Source organism: Lathyrus oleraceus, chromosome 4 (genome assembly GCF_024323335.1).
Source record: "Lathyrus oleraceus cultivar Zhongwan6 chromosome 4, CAAS_Psat_ZW6_1.0, whole genome shotgun sequence".
Lineage (NCBI taxonomy): Eukaryota > Viridiplantae > Streptophyta > Magnoliopsida > Fabales > Fabaceae > Lathyrus > Lathyrus oleraceus.
Window position 1 is genome coordinate 119,322,091 of NC_066582.1, and position 18,474 is coordinate 119,340,564.

Below are 18,474 nucleotides of genomic sequence, written 5' to 3' on the forward strand. Positions count from 1 at the left end.
TGTTTGTGACTTCTAGGATCCAATCTTGGGTATTATAGGATCATATATTGAAAGACATTGGGATATATGGTATGGACCTTGATTTGACAAAGCTTTAGATGGTCTTAGTGTTGTGATTCTAGATTTTTACCTTAGCGGTTTTACTAGAAAAAACATTGTCTCTCATAAAGTACAACATGTTTTGGCAAGTTCCCTTTTTAGTAAAAGTGTTCAGGACATGGATGTTAAGTTAGACATGACCACAAGACAGAAAACAGGTTTTGGTTTTTTGAAAACAACACATGCTCGATATTTTCTCCTTGTTATCCCCATTGATGGGGTAGGCAAACATATGCCTTCGGTAGAGTATCGTACCATCCTTAAATGCATGCTTATGATTCCCTTATTTCTTGTTTATGAGGTTTTGCTTATTTGCTGCAAGGCATGCTTGGATACATTTGGGGAACACACCATTCATTGTAAGGGGTTTCCAATATTCAAATACCAACATGAGTTTGTTAGGGATGCCTTATTTGATATATTTCGATGTGCCTCGATATTTGGGAAGAAAGAGGCGCCCATGAATTTGTTGACTAACCCACAAGAGGGGAAATAAACACTTAGCCCAACATATGTTTTGGTGTACGGGTGGATAGGAGGAAAACATGTATGTGTGACTTAATTGGGGTTTCCTCACTGGTGGGATTGAGGATTGGAGGTTTTACTATAACACCCACATATAATACATGTCTTGAAATACATATTATACATAGTGTACTGCTGGTACTAAAATACATAAGTGTTTATTGCCAACATTGTACAATTTACATGCCCATACTAGAACCACAACTATGGCATAATATGTACAAGGGTGCCCAAAATAAAACTAGGAGCTAGATCATTCTTCGGATGATCTCAAAATAGATATCTACACAACAGAAAGCCATCCAAAATATCGAGTAAACAAGGACATCAAGCCATCTTGTCCTTACCCTTCACCTGTTCAAAACTTTTAGAAAAATAACAACAATTATAGGGTGAGATACTTATCCTAGTGGGTTCCTTATCTTATGGGTCCAATCAGCTCTACAAGGTTTCCTAATCGATTCATCAATTAAGTGAACAAGGGAAAGAAGACTTAAGAAAATGGGAATTCTCACAATGTATGGAAACATGCCTCTTGAGTTCATCTAACTCAAACAATCACTAGTCGGAAACTATACCAAGGTATCTTTCCCGGCCAACCCTACGTCTAGGATTATCGACATGAGTCACATATCTGTGTATCATACTTCGACTTACTTGTGGATTTCAGATTCCAAGTGATAACAATCCACTTCAAAAATCGTCGCTCCCTATGGGACTTTAAACCCATTTCAAGCCTTTTCCTCGTATGAGACTCTAACACACTTTGAGGTACACCATTTATGGGACTCTAACCCATTTGGTTGAGTGAAGTATCGGTGCGTACATCCTAGATCTTACTTTATATAAGTATCCAAACTTCGTACGACATTGTAACACCCTAAAAACCCGCGCGTAATTATCAAAGAATTTAATTAACTAAATACAATCATGTAGAGTGTCACTCACAACAATCATAGTCTACTCGTAACACGGGTTACAACAAAACATTTTATTGCACACATTTGCACTTAGGATGTTTACACGACATCCAACTTATATGAATAACTTCGCAACGAAATTATAATAAAAAAACACACCAATTTAAAATCTCATAATAGTTTTCATAACAAAATTAAAAGCACCGACTTGTGAATCTTCTCCAAGTGTTATCACACAAAAACATAAAACAAATATGAGAGCATGCATTGGCTCTCAGGAAATTCCAACACAAAACAAATAATTTTCTCCCTAGTGTTACATATCAAAGTATAATCAAAGCTAATACAAATAAACTAAAAGAAATAGCTCTAGGAGCTTACTTCCACTCACAACAGTGTCTCTATTCTTGAGTATCTGCATGATACCCATGTAAAGGCAACATTCAAACAGAAGGAGTGAGAATTCATTTTAATAATAACAACATAGAATGTAAAATAAAGTACAATATCTACACAATTATGCACAACAATAGATCATATTCTCATGCCCAAACTATCATCAGCATCACATACAACAACGCAGTCATCACACATAGTCATATTTTACACATATATTTCATCCATGATATGTGACTCACGACAATGACAACGACTCATATGGTACCAGTTCAAAATTTGGTTCTTCTTACGAAATTGATTCCGCCTTCGGAATCCCGAACTCCCCCTTCTAAGTTCCAGATAAGTATTTTGTCCCCCTTCGGACCTATGACTTATCTCCTTCAACATATCAATAATGAATGTATGACATGGTAATAATGCAATTAACACAACAATTATAATAATATTTAGTGATCCACAATTGATCATATAATTGCAACCATGTGTAATGTAATCCACCCTTATAGACTACCACCAATATAATCAAACACACCATCCCAATCATTCACAACATATCAAATAATTTGTCAATACGGACCTCGTACATATTTGTCACATCATACACTTTTTTTCCACCTTCTACCAACCTCTTATAAAATCGTTCAAAATATTTTATCCTTGAAACAATAATATAACTCTCTGTTTCAGCTATCCAACACTTCGAATCCCGTTCCAAAATGATTTACGAGTTGAGAGTAATGATTAAAACCGTATATGAAGGCGTTGCTGAAAAGTTGATGTTTTCCTGAAATTTCCAACATGATTTTCATCTTCTCCAACCCCAAAAAATATTTTACCCCGGAAACAAAGTTATAGCCCTCTATTTCAGCTATCCGATGCTTCAAATCCTGTCCCAAAATAATTTACGACTTGAAAGTTATGATCAACACCGTGCACGAAAGCATTACCAAAAAGTTGTTTTTTTGTGAAATTTGCAGCACGATATTCATTTTCTCCAACCCCAAAAACGTCAATGAAATCATCACCAAAAATATTTTATGGTTTTAAATTCAATCATAAACATACATATATCAATCACTACTTATATTCATATAATCATGGATCTATATATTGTATCAATTCCTAAAACCTTCAAACATCATCAATGGTGGACATACATGGACATTTTAAAACATAAATTTCATTCGACAAATATCAACATTCATCATCAATCCAAATAGAATTAAACTTTCCTCTACCCTTCCATTCATATCCATATTATTGAACCAAATTCCCACCCTTACCTTGTAAATCCATAAAAATCCAAGTTTTTGGTTATTCTCTTCCCTAGAGCTCTCATGAGGTTTTTCTTACTTTTCTCTTCTCTTACCTCTTTTTCTTCAATTCCAAAAGTTCCACCTACACTGAACTTTTTCCGCCACTTCTCTCCTCCTAAATCAAAATCCTCATTTTTATCTTTAGAATATTCCACTAAGACCCAACTTATTACTAACTTACATTATTTATTTTAATTCTCCATAATTCGCACTTTCCCCCACCAAACTCATTATTTCCTTTCATTTTATTATTTCATTTAAATAATAACACTAAAACATTATTTTAATCAATTAAATAATTATAAATAAATCTACCAACCTTTAATCACTCTCCACACTCTCTATCCAATGGTCACCCATCCTTGTTGCCCTAACACGTCTCAGTTATCATACAAATAATAATTAGATACACACATAAAATTATAATTAATTAATATAAATAATTTCTAGAAAAATAGGGTGTTACATGCACAATAATGAGTTTTTTTCCGACTATGTGACTAGATATAGAACACTACGTGATTGTATTTGACAATCACAAGGTGATCACATTTACCCTAATATTCACACCATAAATACATGTTCCACACAATGCATATCAATTCTAAATATGGCGATCAATCATCCATGATACTCACCTAGGTACCATATTGTATATGCATCATCGTCTAAGTTATTAATGTAATCTAAGTCATGTATGTAATTTTCCTAACTTAATTAGAGCTCTAGGTTAACTCACCTTGTTCATCAAGTATTCTCTCAATTATTGTTGATTTAATGCATGCACATTACAATATATGTCATAAGACACACATAAGAAAAAGAGAGCATATTCCGTTAATCACAACCAACATGCAAGAAAGTATCATCAAATTTCATGATCATATAGAGTTTTAAACAAGTGTTATGACGCATTTGATCGTGTCTCATTCTGAGTTACGAGACTCAAGTTACGTTACAAACATTGTAGATGGAAAAACACATGAACCAGTCATCTGCGTTGAGCGCTAAAAAGCCATGTTGAGTGCTATCAATTATGAAAAATTATGTTTATAGCCTCATGAAGTAGACGATGGCACGTTGAGCGCCCCCAAACTAGGGTAAGCGCAAAAACCAAACAAAACAACTTTCGAAACACCCCGAAACACATTTTTGACCCTAATTCTTCCTAAGCTTATTTTCTTTTCCTCTCCAACTTTCCTTTTCTCTGTTAACTTTTTTACTTATATATTTTGTAAATGAAATGATACATAGAAGTCGGTAGAAGCATAAGTGGTGGAACGAATATGTGCTCATAAGTGAAGGATAAAAATGTGTGGTTAGAATTTAATAATAGTAGTAATAAAATATCTCATCTAAGTACACTATGATATTTTATCTACTAGAGCAATTGACTCATTATTAATATTATCAAAATGTCTCTTCTTGTACCAATTAATAAAAGGTCAGTCTCAAATAATATTAATTAATTCGGCTTGAGTTCACTAGTTACTCTATTTTTCCCAACTGATAACTTTTAAAGCACATAGGAACTCAATTGATCTCAACTGATATGAATTTAAGTATTTAAGGAAATACATAATATTACATTTACTATGGGACATACAACTCTCAAAACCGCTTCATGTAAAGTGGCTAAGCATGAGAAAGCGTATTCCAACGATTAACATATTTCCTATTATTTGACTTGGACACTTTTGGTTTTTTAGCACCATAAATAGTGGATCTTTTATAGAGAGTGCAAACGTTCATATATAGCAATGTTCCGTCTCCTAAAACAATGAATGTAATTTTTAAGAGTATTGATTTTGCCATCCAAAAAAGAACATCAACAGAACTTATTGTCTTATTGTTTATTTATCTATTACTTTTATATAATCTTGATTAATATATATATATATATATATATATATATATATATATATATATATATATATATATATAAATATATATATATATATATAGATATATATATATATATATATATATATAATCTGGAATATTTAATTTAAAATGTTAAAAATAAAAAGAATTTAAAAAATAGTTTACTCTTTAACTTTCTAAAAAAAATAAAAATAGAATAAAATCAATAAAGTAAAAAGGATGTTTCCTTAAGTTGTCATCTTACCCTAGCCACTTAGAGTATTATTTTAAAGTAAAATATTATTAAAAAATTAAAATAAAACACCTACTAGGGGACTAGGTCGGAACCTAAAGAAAAAGTTATTAGAAGCAATTGACTTGTTAAAAAAATGGTGCAGTGCATACAAAAAAGGGGTAATTCATATTTGTTCCAAAAAAATCATGTTTGATACAATTTGAGAACTATATCATCATACACAGATATTTTCTTCCCTGTTAATGCAAGAGACCTTAAAATTAAAGTTTTTAACTAAGTAAAGAAAATTATGCCATCTAATTTGAAGCTTCTAAGAGACGATTTTTGGATTAGAAAAAGCTTGATAGAAGTATGTAGTTACATTCAAACCAAAGATTTAACAAACCTTTGTCATGGATAAAATGACGGTCATTCAACTTAGCAAAAAGAGGGATAGAGACATCAAGATTATAAGTAAACATTCTCATAAAAGAGCTTTTATAATCTTTATAAATACCAACACATCGGGGGGGAAGGAAGAGGATCTTCTAGATACACCATCAATGTTACTTTTACAAATATTTATGAGGAATGTCTTTTAAACAAGTTTGTGGATAATAAAACATCCTACTTGATTTTGTTCAACAAAATAGAAAAATCACTTTGAGCATCGTCAAACCATATCGTGTTTCTCTAAAACCAAATATATCAAATAATATTAGTAATTTATACAACTATTAGATCCTTAAAAGCGAACTCTAATTTCCATTCATTAATGAAAGTAGATTATACATTGAAGTGAAGTGCAAGGGACTCTCAATAACAACTAAGAATATTCAAAAAAAAAATATGGCGAGTGTCTTTAAAAGTATTGATGCAACAGCTACAAAAGGACACCATATTAAACCCCATCTTTCTCAGATTATCATTTGTAGGATACTGTGATTTTTTTCTTCAAAATACCAAGATTTTGGATATCACATTACAACAAATTTTCTTTCTCCAATAAGTTAATTATGAGTAAAATTAGCAACATAAGTGATTTCAAAAGAGTTCTTTAAAAATATAGTGATTCTAAATTGAATGGTCTTTATCTTATATGAGAAGAATTATCCAGAGCATATTGGATAGTGAGGTCGGACAATGATTAACCAATCGGAATAAGACTAAAAACCATTGTGAATTAAATCAAAGACCTTGAAACACAAGCTAATTCACATATAATCAGAAAATTTTAAAGCATCAGCAATCACATTGTCATTCCAGTTTTTATTCCAAAAATATATAGATCTTTCATCTCTAATCTTTCAAGAGTTTTCATTTTGAATTAGATAAAGAGATCTTTTAAACCGGGCCACAGAGAGGAAGAGATGTAACCATTAGCATACTTATTTCATTTAAAGAATATTGTTGTAAGAGTAGAGACTCATTGTTGATCAAATAAAATAATATCTCAACATAATTTCATATCATATGTTGTTGGAGTTGGTTGAAAATATATATATTAAAGAAGTCACACATCACTTAGTTTTGTAAATGAAGAGAGAGTTCGAGATTATATATAAGATATAAGTTCTTTGAAATACCACATCGCTTAGTTTTGTGAAGGAATATGGATTCTAAGGATATATATAGGATTCAAGTTCTTCATTCCAATATGCACCAGTCAAAAGCACTTTAAACTTGTATTTGATTTTTCTCTTGTACTCTTGATTTAGAGTGTTGTGAGGGATAGTTAAATATTTTCTTTGGAAAGTGCAGGTGTATTTGGGCCTTAGGGTGGTTGATGGTAGTTTATGTGTTGTAACAATTTTCACATAGTGTTATTATCTAGTTGTCATTTGACTACGATCGTGGTATTTTCTCGGGTTTTAGAGTTTTTATGTTAATCCCTTGTGTTGTTATTGTGCTCCTTCTTTTTTTCTCTATGCTTTATTTGTTTTTTTCCAACAATTGGTATCAGAGATTTTGGTTCGACTCAGGGATAAGTTTTCTTAGTATGCTCTGTGGTTGCAGTTTTGTCTGATCTTCCACATTAGAAAAGAAGGGTAGTATTGTGAAAGAGTTATTAAGCTGCAGTCACAAATTCTGATGTGCAGTTTGGGCTAGAGAAAATTTATGGAAGAATTTTTTGACTTGTGGAAAGTTCAAGTCAAAGATGTGTTGATACAATCAAGATTACACAAAGTGCAAGATTATGTCGGTGATTGAAGAGTTTCCTGCCGACATGGAAGTTGCACCATAAAGTTTCAATTTGGTTTTCGACATGTGAAAATTCTTGAAGTGGTTTAGCTTCATGTGAAGTATACTCTTCTTTAGGTGGAGTATACTCTTCTTTAGGTGGAGTATGATAGTTTTTTAAAACTTTGATTGTCGGTGAAGACAATATGAAATTCTTGGAGTGGTTTAACTTCAAGTGAAATTTATTTTTCATGATAAAATATATGATTGTCGGTGATAACAATGTGAAATTCTTGAAGTGATTTATCTTCAAGTGAAATATATTTATCATGAGAGAGTATGATAGTTTTTAAAACTATGATTATCAGTGAAGATAATGTGAAAATTCTTGGAGTGGTGTAGCTTCAAGTGGTTATACTATTTATGGTGGAGTATGATTATTGGTGATACCAATGAAAGTTTATGTATTATTTTCAATCAAGATGGAGATTGTTAGGGTTGGTTGAAAATATACATGTTGAAGAAGTCTCGCATCGCTTAGTTTTGTGAATGAAGAGAGAGACTAAGGTTATATATATGATACAAGTTCTTTGAAGGCTCATATCGCTTTGTTTTGTGAAGGAAGGGGGATTTTAAGGCTATATATAGGATTCAAGTTCTTCATTCCAAGATGGACCGGTCAAAATCACTTAAAGCTTATATTTGACTTTTATATTTTTCTCTTATACTATTGGTTTAGAGTGTTGTGAGGGGTAGTTAAGTATTTGCTTTGGAGAGTGCAGGTATATTAGGGCCTTGGGGTGGTTAAGGATTGTCTATGTATTGTGTTGTTATCGTGTTCCTTTTTTTCTCTTTATTTCTTTTTTACAATAATGTTGGGTGCAAATGTGAGTGGTTAAAGTCTCACATCACATATGAATGGGTGAAATATTGGATTTATAAGAGAGATGATCCATTTACCTAACACCTTAAGGTTTTGGGTTGAGATGTGACAAAATCCCCAACAATGGTATTAGAGCTATGGTTCGGCTTTGTGGGGGAGCGGGAGATGAATTCGGTGTTGATGAAATGTTGGATTTATAAGAGAGATGACTCATTTACCTAACTCCTTAATATTTTGGATATTTGTCTTAATATAAGCTCATCTTAACTTTCACAAAAATTCTTTAGAAGAAAAAATCATGTATCTTTTTGCTATAGTGTATATCGTGTTAGATATTATTATTATTCTATTACTATTTTACATTTATTATATCTTAGTATGGGTAGCTTGTTCTTTTCTAGTATATTGTAGGTATACTCTATTATAATCCATATTCTATTGGCTTTGGTTATTCTAATGAAAATCCTAGACTCCTTTCTCCTTCCTCTATTCTTTATAGGTTTGTTTCATTACTCATTTAGTTTATTGGTCTCATCAATTTGTATGTTCGTGATTTGTTTCTCTCAAATAATTTTTTAAAAGTCCTTTTAAGTCTCTCAGCAGTCAGCACCGATTGAATTTTGAGTTCTTATAATATTAATAATGGACAATGAAAATATTATCATCTTCAATCTATTAGTGTTCATCTCAACGAACAAAATTATGATTATTGAAGCTATATAACAATCAAAATTGAAAAGAAAGAGGATGTGGAGTTATGTTGATGAAATTTTTGTTAAGCCACGAATAAAAAATATGAAGCAACATATGCGTAAAAGTTGGAAATATGGGATGCTAGTAATTCAAATATCCTTACTTGGATCAATAATTAGGTTTTTAAATCAATAGGTGTGCAACTAACAAAATATGATACTATTGAAGAGGTTTGAGATCATTTGAAACTTTTTTATAATTAGTCTAATTTTGTAAAACGAGATTGGATGGAGACAGACACATTAGTGCTTTTAAGAAAAACAGTATGACCATTCAAGAACTTTTTCGGCCATGACTAATTTATTGGATCAATTGGATCTTATATAAATCACAATATCTTAGGTTCTTGATAGTGAATATTAACAACTTTAATAGCCCATCATTTAGGGTTGTTAATATTGCTCATACTATAATTGATTTTGGTTTTGACCGTGTATACCTATCTGAGAGACCATATCTCACATATTGATATTTGAGAGTAACTCTAAAAGATTATTTCCACTCATCCATGTATCATGCATGTCTCTTCTAATAAAAGTTTGAACTTTTATATTTTTTCAGCTATATCTCCTTCTATATGGATTTTTTACTCTAGGTTATCACACCATATATCATTTGATGATAAATTATTTGCGTATTTAAACCATGCTTCATGTATGTAGGTTATGACTAATTAAGGCACTCTTATGTCATTAGAAGGCATTGGTTCTGTCTCCATAACTAATATGTCATTTTATGATGTTAATCATATTCCTAATCTTACTTTGAGTCTTGCTTCTATTAGTCAATTGTGTGATTCTAATTATTCAATTACGTTTTCTTCCACTTCTTGTTGTGTGCAGGGGGGACTTGTGTTTTGGATAAGTTGAGAATCTCATATACTACAGCCTAAACTTTTACTCCCTCTATTGATTTATTAGCTTCTTTTCATTTGAATTCTTTGTCTTCTAGTTTTTATTTATCGCATTCCCGTCTAGGACTTATATTTGCTTCTATATTAAAGTAATTGGATTTTGTTGGAGCTTTAAGAAAGTTACAAATAGTGATATTTCAGATTGTTATGATTTTAAACTTACTAAAATTTCCAACTTTAGCTTTTAATAATAATATTTTTATTTCATATGCACCATTTGACTTAATTCACTATGATTTATGAGGTTCATCACAGGCTCTTGCCAAAGATGGAACTAGATATTATATTTTGTGTATTGATAATTATACTTGTTATTGTTTGGTTTATCTTATGAAAAATCATTTTGATTTTTTTTACATTTATCATAAGTTCCATGTGATGGTTAAAACTCAACATAATGTTGTTATAAAGTGTTTTTGTTGTGATTTAGATAGAAAATCTACCTATAAAAAATTCTATGAATTACTTACATGTGATGGTAATATTCATCAGAAATCATGTATTGATATCCCTCAACCTAATGGAGTTACTGAAAGAAAATATTGTCATATTATTGAGAATATGTGCTTCCTTTGTTGTTTGCTTCGGTTTTCGAAGAGTTTTGGGGAAAATCAGTTATTACTAATTTTCACGGTATTAATATAACCTCATCATACATATCATCAAGTTTGTCTTCTTTCAAAAATTCTATAATTTTATCTCTATTTATGCTTCCTTAAAAATCTTTGGTTATAATTGTTTTCTTTTCCTTATACAATTAGAATATAGTAAGTTATCTTCTTGTTCTACCATATGTGTTTTTCTTGGTTATGGGGATAAAAACACGGGCTACTCTTGTTATGATCCTCAAGCAAGAAAATTTTATGTTTCTCATATTGTTGTATCTCTTGAACATAATCCTTTTTACTCTCTTTCCTCTTGATTATCATATGACTAGTAGTTCGGACTTCACCCATATTGATCATTGTGGTTTTGATGATAATGTTTCTAATAATTATAATTTTAATAATTTCATGATTGATACTACTCTTAATCATGATATTATCATCCATCTTGCCCCCGTAGCTACCCAACAAACTCATATGATTGTTGATTCAATGCCTCTTCTTCATTATGTGTCTTGTGACTGCAAATCTACTCAATTGTATGACTTTATCTAGTCCACTTACTCTACTTCTTTTTATTTTTCCTAACTAGTTTTTTCTAATTATTATTATCAATTTTATTTTAGCCATATTCTTATAAAGAGACAATACTTGACCCTCTTTAGATGCAGACGATACAATGGAACATTTTGCTTTGCACAAGACAAATACTTGAAAGTTAGTAGGTCTTACTTATGGAAAATATGACAGTGTCTTGTTGGGTATACAAAATAAAAAATAAGTATAATGAGTCAATTGAACACTAGGGAATTCTCTCGACAATATGATATGGATTATGAATAAACCTTTGTTCAAATGTCTAAGATAACTATTATTCATACTCTTATTGTAGATTCATTGATTCTTTAGTTAAATATTTATCAAATGAATGTTAAAAATATTTTTTGAAATGGTGATCTTCATGAGGAAGTTTATATGGTATATCCTCCATGTATTTTTCATAATCAAGGGTAAGTGTGTAAGTTGAAGAAAGTTATATATAGTTTGAAACAAACTCTATGGGTTTGGTTTGAGTAGTTTATCATTGTTATTAGATCTTTTAGTTTTCGGTCTAGTAATCATGATTCAAATTTATTTGTCATGACCACCTCTAATGGTTGTATTTTACTTTTATTATATGTTGATTATATGATTATTACATGTGGTGATATTGATGAGATTGATGATTTGAAATTACAACTAGTCAAGCAATTTGAGATGAAAGATTTAGGTACTATGCATTACTTCTTGGAGATTGAAGTTTTCTACTCTCCTAAAGGCTACCTTGTCTCTCAATCCAAGTGCATTGTCAACATCCTTGAATAAGCTCGTATTTCTAGTACTAGATAAGCAAATAGTCCTCTTGAATTGAATGTGAAATATGCTTCATCTAATGGTGTTCCTTTACCAAATCCCATTTTGTATTGTCCGTTGGTTGGAAGTTTGAAGTATCGTATAATTACCATACTTGTTCTTGATTATAGTGTTCATGTTGTTGGCCAGTTTGTTTTCTCCCCCATTATAGTACATAGGGAAATTGTTCTTTGTATTCTTCGATATCTTTCAGAAATCTGATTTCAAAGGCTTTTATTTTTGTCATCGTTCTCGTTAAAGTTACATGTTTACTCTAGCGTTTATTATCATGGTGACTCCATGGACCATAAGTCTACCATTGATTTTTGTATCTTCCTTGGAGACTCTCTTATTTCTTAGAAATAAAAATCAAGATATTGTATCCCTCCCTTCTACAGGAACCGGGTATTATACTATGTCGTCCACCACTACTAAAATAGTTTAGTTGTGTTTATTACCTTTTGATATGAGTGTTCCTCTCCCTAAACAAACTCTCGTGAATTGTGGTAACAAAAGTTCCATTCAAAATGCTCACAATTTATTATTTCATAAATTTATGGAGCACATTGAGATTCATTGTCACCTCACTCGTCACCATCTTCAGCATAAAACAATTATTCTATTGTTTGTCTTCTTCTACTTGCATATCACTAATTTGTTTACGAAAATACATTCAGTTAAACATTTTTGTTTCTTGATTGACAAAATCTTGATGCTTCATGTTAATGCATCATAAATTTGAGGAAAAATATTAGATAATATTATTATATCTTAGTAAGAGTAGTGTCATTTTTTCTAATATTTAGTATTTATTAGGGGTGGCAAAGCGGCGGTCGGTCCCGTTTAAGCTCGTCCAAAAGCGGAGCAGGACGGGGCGAGCCAACTTAGACGTTCGAGCTCAAAAGTCATGTATGTCCTGTATGCTAACGAGATGGCGGGTTGATCCGTCAATTTTATTTTTTTTACAATTTGATTTACTACATAATTTATAAAATTGTTAATCATTACCAAATAGACCGACAAATTTTAACAATATATAATAAAACTTTAACAAATCTTAATGTAAATGTCATATTTTTCAATATAAACAAAACAATTAACTATATTACCAAAAACTAAAAAAAAAAACACCCTAAAACGCCAAAATAATTCATTTGGTTCAAAAAATCAACAATCACAACCTAGTTAAGGACATCTAGGAACAAAATTCAACAAAGCAAACTAGCACAAGCTAAACAAAGACAATCAAGAACCACCAACAACAAAAATATCTTAAAGACTCTATGACAAACACTTCATCAATCATCATCTATGTCATGAACATATGAAGCTTCGGTTGATATTGTAGCCATTTGATCGAACCTTCCACCATATCTCTCATAATTGTCACACACTATTTAATAATTATCAAGATAAACTACATCAAAATCAATAATTTTATCAATGTATTCTCTATGTTTAACAATAAAGACTTTTCCTACTATGAGTGAAGATGAAGAACGAAGTAGAGACCAGTTAATGTCTTCAAAATGAGGTGTTTGTGGTTATGTGAAAACTGAATATTAGGGTTTGAAGAAATGATGGTTGTTTTAAAAATAGTTATACTGCGAACCACATTAATATTATTTTAGTTCAAAATAAAAAATAATTTTTTTTAACAAAAAGTCTGCGGGAATAAATCGGTCAGCCCCGACTTCGGTCAATTTTAAAAGTGAATTAGACGAGACGGGCCAACTTAAGACATCGAGGCGAAAACCTTTCCCCGATCAGTTTTGTCGCCCTTAATATTTATACTCTATTTTAATCTTTATTCTACTAACTTTTGTTATTCTAATGAAAACTTTAGTCTTCTTTCTCCTTCTCTTCTTTCTTTTTTATTAACATATTACTGGTTGAAAAAAAACTATAATTAAGGTTATTTTAATAAAATAATTAAGATATAAAAACTTAAAAATGATTATTTAAAAATGGAAAAAAGCTAATATAAGGGCCAGTTTGAATAACTTCTGATTTTTAGTTGTTAAAATTTGTTTTATAAATTTATTTTAATAAAACTGTTTTTAAAAAGAGAGTTGAAAAAAAAATGTTTGGCACTCAAATTTTTAAAACTGTTTTAAAAATGAGAAAATGAAAAAAATTGTTTGATGGTTTATGTTTTCAAATCTAGTTTAGAAAAAAGAAAATAAGAAATAATATATATAATATTATATATATATATATATATATATATATATATATATATATATATATATATATATATATTATATATAATTTAAATCCTTTAGCTATTTTTTAATGAGATCTCTAAATTACTATATTTTTTTATAATTAAATTGTTAGTCAATTAATAGTCAAATTTAATTTTAAAAATATATTTATTTCAAAGGTCTAAACCCTAGTTACAATATATTTCGGTACAAATCTATCAAATAATCAAATATTTTTTTTTTACCAACAGTAGTTCCTAATATATTTTCAAAAATATAAAGATTCAATTAATATACATTTAAGTATTCGTAATAATTTTTAATATAAGTAACAATTAGGCATTTCATAGATAATAAATTGATGGGTGATTAGAGAATGTGAGTTGTAACGGAAAACTCAAATTTTTAGAATTGTGATAATGGTGTAATAATAATGTTGATCTATAAGGTTAACACTTTAAGATCAAATCAATATGAGAGTAAGATGAGTGAATTATTAGATAATAAATAATATACCTTTAGTTATAGTTGATCTCTGAGTAGTTTAGTGTATATTATATATATTATATATATATATATTATATATTATATATATATATATATAATATATATATAATATATACGAGACATAGTGTCAGAATTAAATTTATATTTTTAAAATTTTAATAAAAATATATTGTAATTTAAAAGTGTTTAGTTATTAAAATGGTGCTTTATAATTATATAAATAGACTAATAATTATTAAAATAAAAGAAAATATTACAATGGTGTAATTGAAATTTTTAAAAAATAAACCAAAATTTTAAATATTATTATAGTTATTAATTTAAAATTAATACTATATTATATTATTATATAATTTAATTATACAAGTAATATATAGAAGAAAAGTTGAAATGTTAGAATTAATCGTAAATTTATTATATATGAAACATAATAAACGAAAGTTAGAAGAGGTATTTCTAATAAAAAATCAATATGTTTATTTAGACATAAAAGTTAAACTAATTATTTACATAAATGTCATTGACGAGTATTATTGTCTTCTCCGTGTTTTTATATGGTTTAGAAATGAATAAAATATTAAAAAGTGAAAAGCAAAACACATTTTAATTGTTTTGATTTTTTAAATTTAGAAACAACAAAACTTAAAACAGTTTTGAAAACTATTTTTTAAAAACACACAAACCAAACAAATTTTTTAGTTTTGAAATTTTTGAAAAGAAAAAACAGTTTTTTAAAAGCCAATCAAACAGGCCCTAAATCGTCTTCTACAAAAAAAATACAAGTATCGGTCATTTATCACATTTGTGGTAATATTTATTTAAGTTTAATAAAAAAAGTTACTTTTAAAATTTTATAAATTTCTTTATTTAAATTAAACCTTAATAAAACAAAATTGTCAATTTTAGTTCTCATCTTATACAATAGTGTTTTTTTTAAGAAAGATGCTCATCTTATACAAAAGTTGTATGCTTTTCATTTTTGACAGCAAAAGCTGTATGCTGCTTTTAGCACTAGGGGCTAAAAATAAGCACTTTTTATGTAGATTATTAGCCTTGAAAGCTTGAAATATTATAGGGACAAAACAAATAATTTTTATTTTAGGAAGTATGATACAGTAAGATAAGGGTCATGATCATGTAGACCCAGATTGTCTCCTCATAAGTATATCTTCGCACGTTGGGAACGTAGATGGTACTGTCACTGTTATTACAAAGAGTGGCAAGAGCCAGCTCTTTGCATTTTTGCCCTTTCATTGTTTAACAATAATAAAAACATTGTGATATCATTAGTTATCTGTTTTCCTAATTATGAAAACAACTAGTACTATAATATAATTATTATCATCATGCAAATGGTTCATTTTTGTTTGAAACTTTAGTGTAGTTTTGAAGTTTTGAAGATATTTTGAAGCATGAAGAAGAATTTGCATTGGTTGAAAGAATTTTCTAACAATGTGAGGACAGGTAGAAGACTTTCACTAGGGGAATACAAACGAGCAGTGTCATGGTCTAAGTATTTAGTTTCTTCTGGAGCAGCTATTAAGGGAAATGAACAAGATGATTGGAATGCTGATTTGTCTCAGTTGTTTATTGGTTCCAAATTTGATTCTGGGAGACATAGCAGGATCTATAGAGGTTTGTACAAGAACATAGATGTGGCTATTAAGCTTGTGAGTCAACCTGAGGAGGATGAGGAGTTGGCTGCTTTGCTTGAGAGACAATTCACTTCTGAGGTTGCTTTGTTGTTTCGATTGCGCCATCCGAATATCATTACTGTAAGCTCTATTTCTTCATTGATTTCTTTTTCTGTATATGCTAGACTATGGTTTGAAATTGTGGTTCAGTCATAGTATCAGACAAAATATGGTACTTATAAAATGAGGATGAGTTAGGCTCAAACCATATTTCTTAATATAATATTAGAGTCTGATTTAAGATTTTGGTCACCTGCTATCAGATTTTTGCTATCGAATCACTTACTATTTACTTCCACGCTCGTCCTAGACTTAAAACACAGTTATTACAAATGCTAAATAATGAAGCAGATTTAGAGTTATTAACATTTTGATTGATAATTGTATTATTCTAGTTTGTTGGAGCTTGCAAGAAACCACCAGTGTTCTGCATAATCACCGAATATATGGCTGGAGGCTCATTGAGAAAATACCTGCAACAGCAAGGACCACATTCAGTTCCTCCCAAACTGGTTCTTGAGTTAGCCCTTGATATTGCAAGGGGGATGCAATATCTTCATTCTCAAGGAATACTTCATAGGGATCTCAAATCAGAAAATCTATTGTTGGATGAAGATATGTGCGTAAAAGTAGCAGATTTTGGGATCTCGTGCTTAGAATCTCAAACCGGCAGCACAAAAGGATTCACCGGAACTTACCGTTGGATGGCGCCTGAAATGATCAGAGAAAAGCGTCATACAAAGAAAGTAGATGTCTATAGTTTTGCCATAGTTCTATGGGAGCTAATAACAGGACTCACACCATTTGATAACATGACACCAGAACAGGCAGCATATGCAGTAACTCACAAGGTATCGTTGCTATAGTACGCCTCGATCGCGATTTCAATACAGATTTTGCTTTGGTATTTTATACATTAAGTATCTTAGTTCAATGGTTATTGATGTGTGGAGTGCGTGAATGCGTGGATCTCTCTAAGTATTGAGAATCCGTCCGATTTTATTTTTGCGCAATTCTTGATTTCCTATAAACACGATTTTTGTAAAATTTGTGCAGAATGAAAGGCCTCCGTTACCATCTGATTGTCCATTGGCATTTAGTCATCTCATCAAGAAGTGTTGGTCAAGCAATCCAAATAAACGGCCACATTTTGTTGAGATAGTCTCGAATTTGGAGAGATATACTGATTCACTCGAGCAGGATCCTGAATTTTTCTCTACCTATAAACCAAGTCCTAGTAATGTACTTGTGAAATGCTTACCAAATTGTAATGCTGGCAACAAGTTCAGTTCTTGAAAGGCTTAGGAGTTAGAACTCTATTTTCAATAATCTGATGATAATTGTATTATATCAATCCCAAGATGGACTAGTATGGTGCTATTTGAATTAACTTCTAGCTTGCAGAGCCTTTTAATTAGAAGAAAATGATAGTTCTTCATTTATAAAGAGCAATTTTAGAGGTCTTTGGAATAAATTATTTATAAAATATTTCTATCACCCAAGATATTACTAGAGGTTAAGTTGCATATATACTATGTTGTTTTCTTTATTACGTATTGTAGTATTGGCTATTAAAACTATATCAGTGTGATATAACAATCAAATATAAACTGCATCAAACTTACAATACACTTCATGATTTGCTATAGAATTACACCCTTGAATATAATAAAGAGATAAGTTATCTTGAAGGGACAATTTCTAAAAGCGGACACAAAGGATGGGGAAGAATTGGCACGAGACATAAGAGAAAGTTCATAAATGCATCAAACTTTGGTACAAGTAGTGAAATAACTTAAACATTGTTTATAGAGTTGAAAAATGAAACATAAAATTTAGATGATCCAAAGCGTAACCTAGGAAAACAAACATCTTGATTGAGTTCAAAATGAGTGGATGTTGGTGTTAGATAGTAAATACAATTTTTATCTTTTTCATATGGACTAATTGTGTTTTAAAGTCCGTTCAATCATTTTTATTAT

The 18,474-nt window shown here is 30.2% G+C and overlaps 1 protein-coding gene across 1 annotated transcript; it reads left to right on the plus strand.

Moving 5' to 3' along the window:
* The first annotated feature begins 15,992 nt into the window (after positions 1–15,992).
* Positions 15,993–17,951, plus strand: LOC127073915 (serine/threonine/tyrosine-protein kinase HT1). The gene is made up of 3 exons (XM_051015162.1): positions 15,993–16,573; positions 16,888–17,343; positions 17,549–17,951. The coding sequence occupies exons 1-3, from the start codon at positions 16,211–16,213 to the stop codon at positions 17,786–17,788; spliced, it is 1,059 nt and encodes a 352-aa protein (XP_050871119.1). The 5' UTR covers positions 15,993–16,210; the 3' UTR covers positions 17,789–17,951.
* The last annotated feature ends 523 nt before the right edge of the window (positions 17,952–18,474 follow it).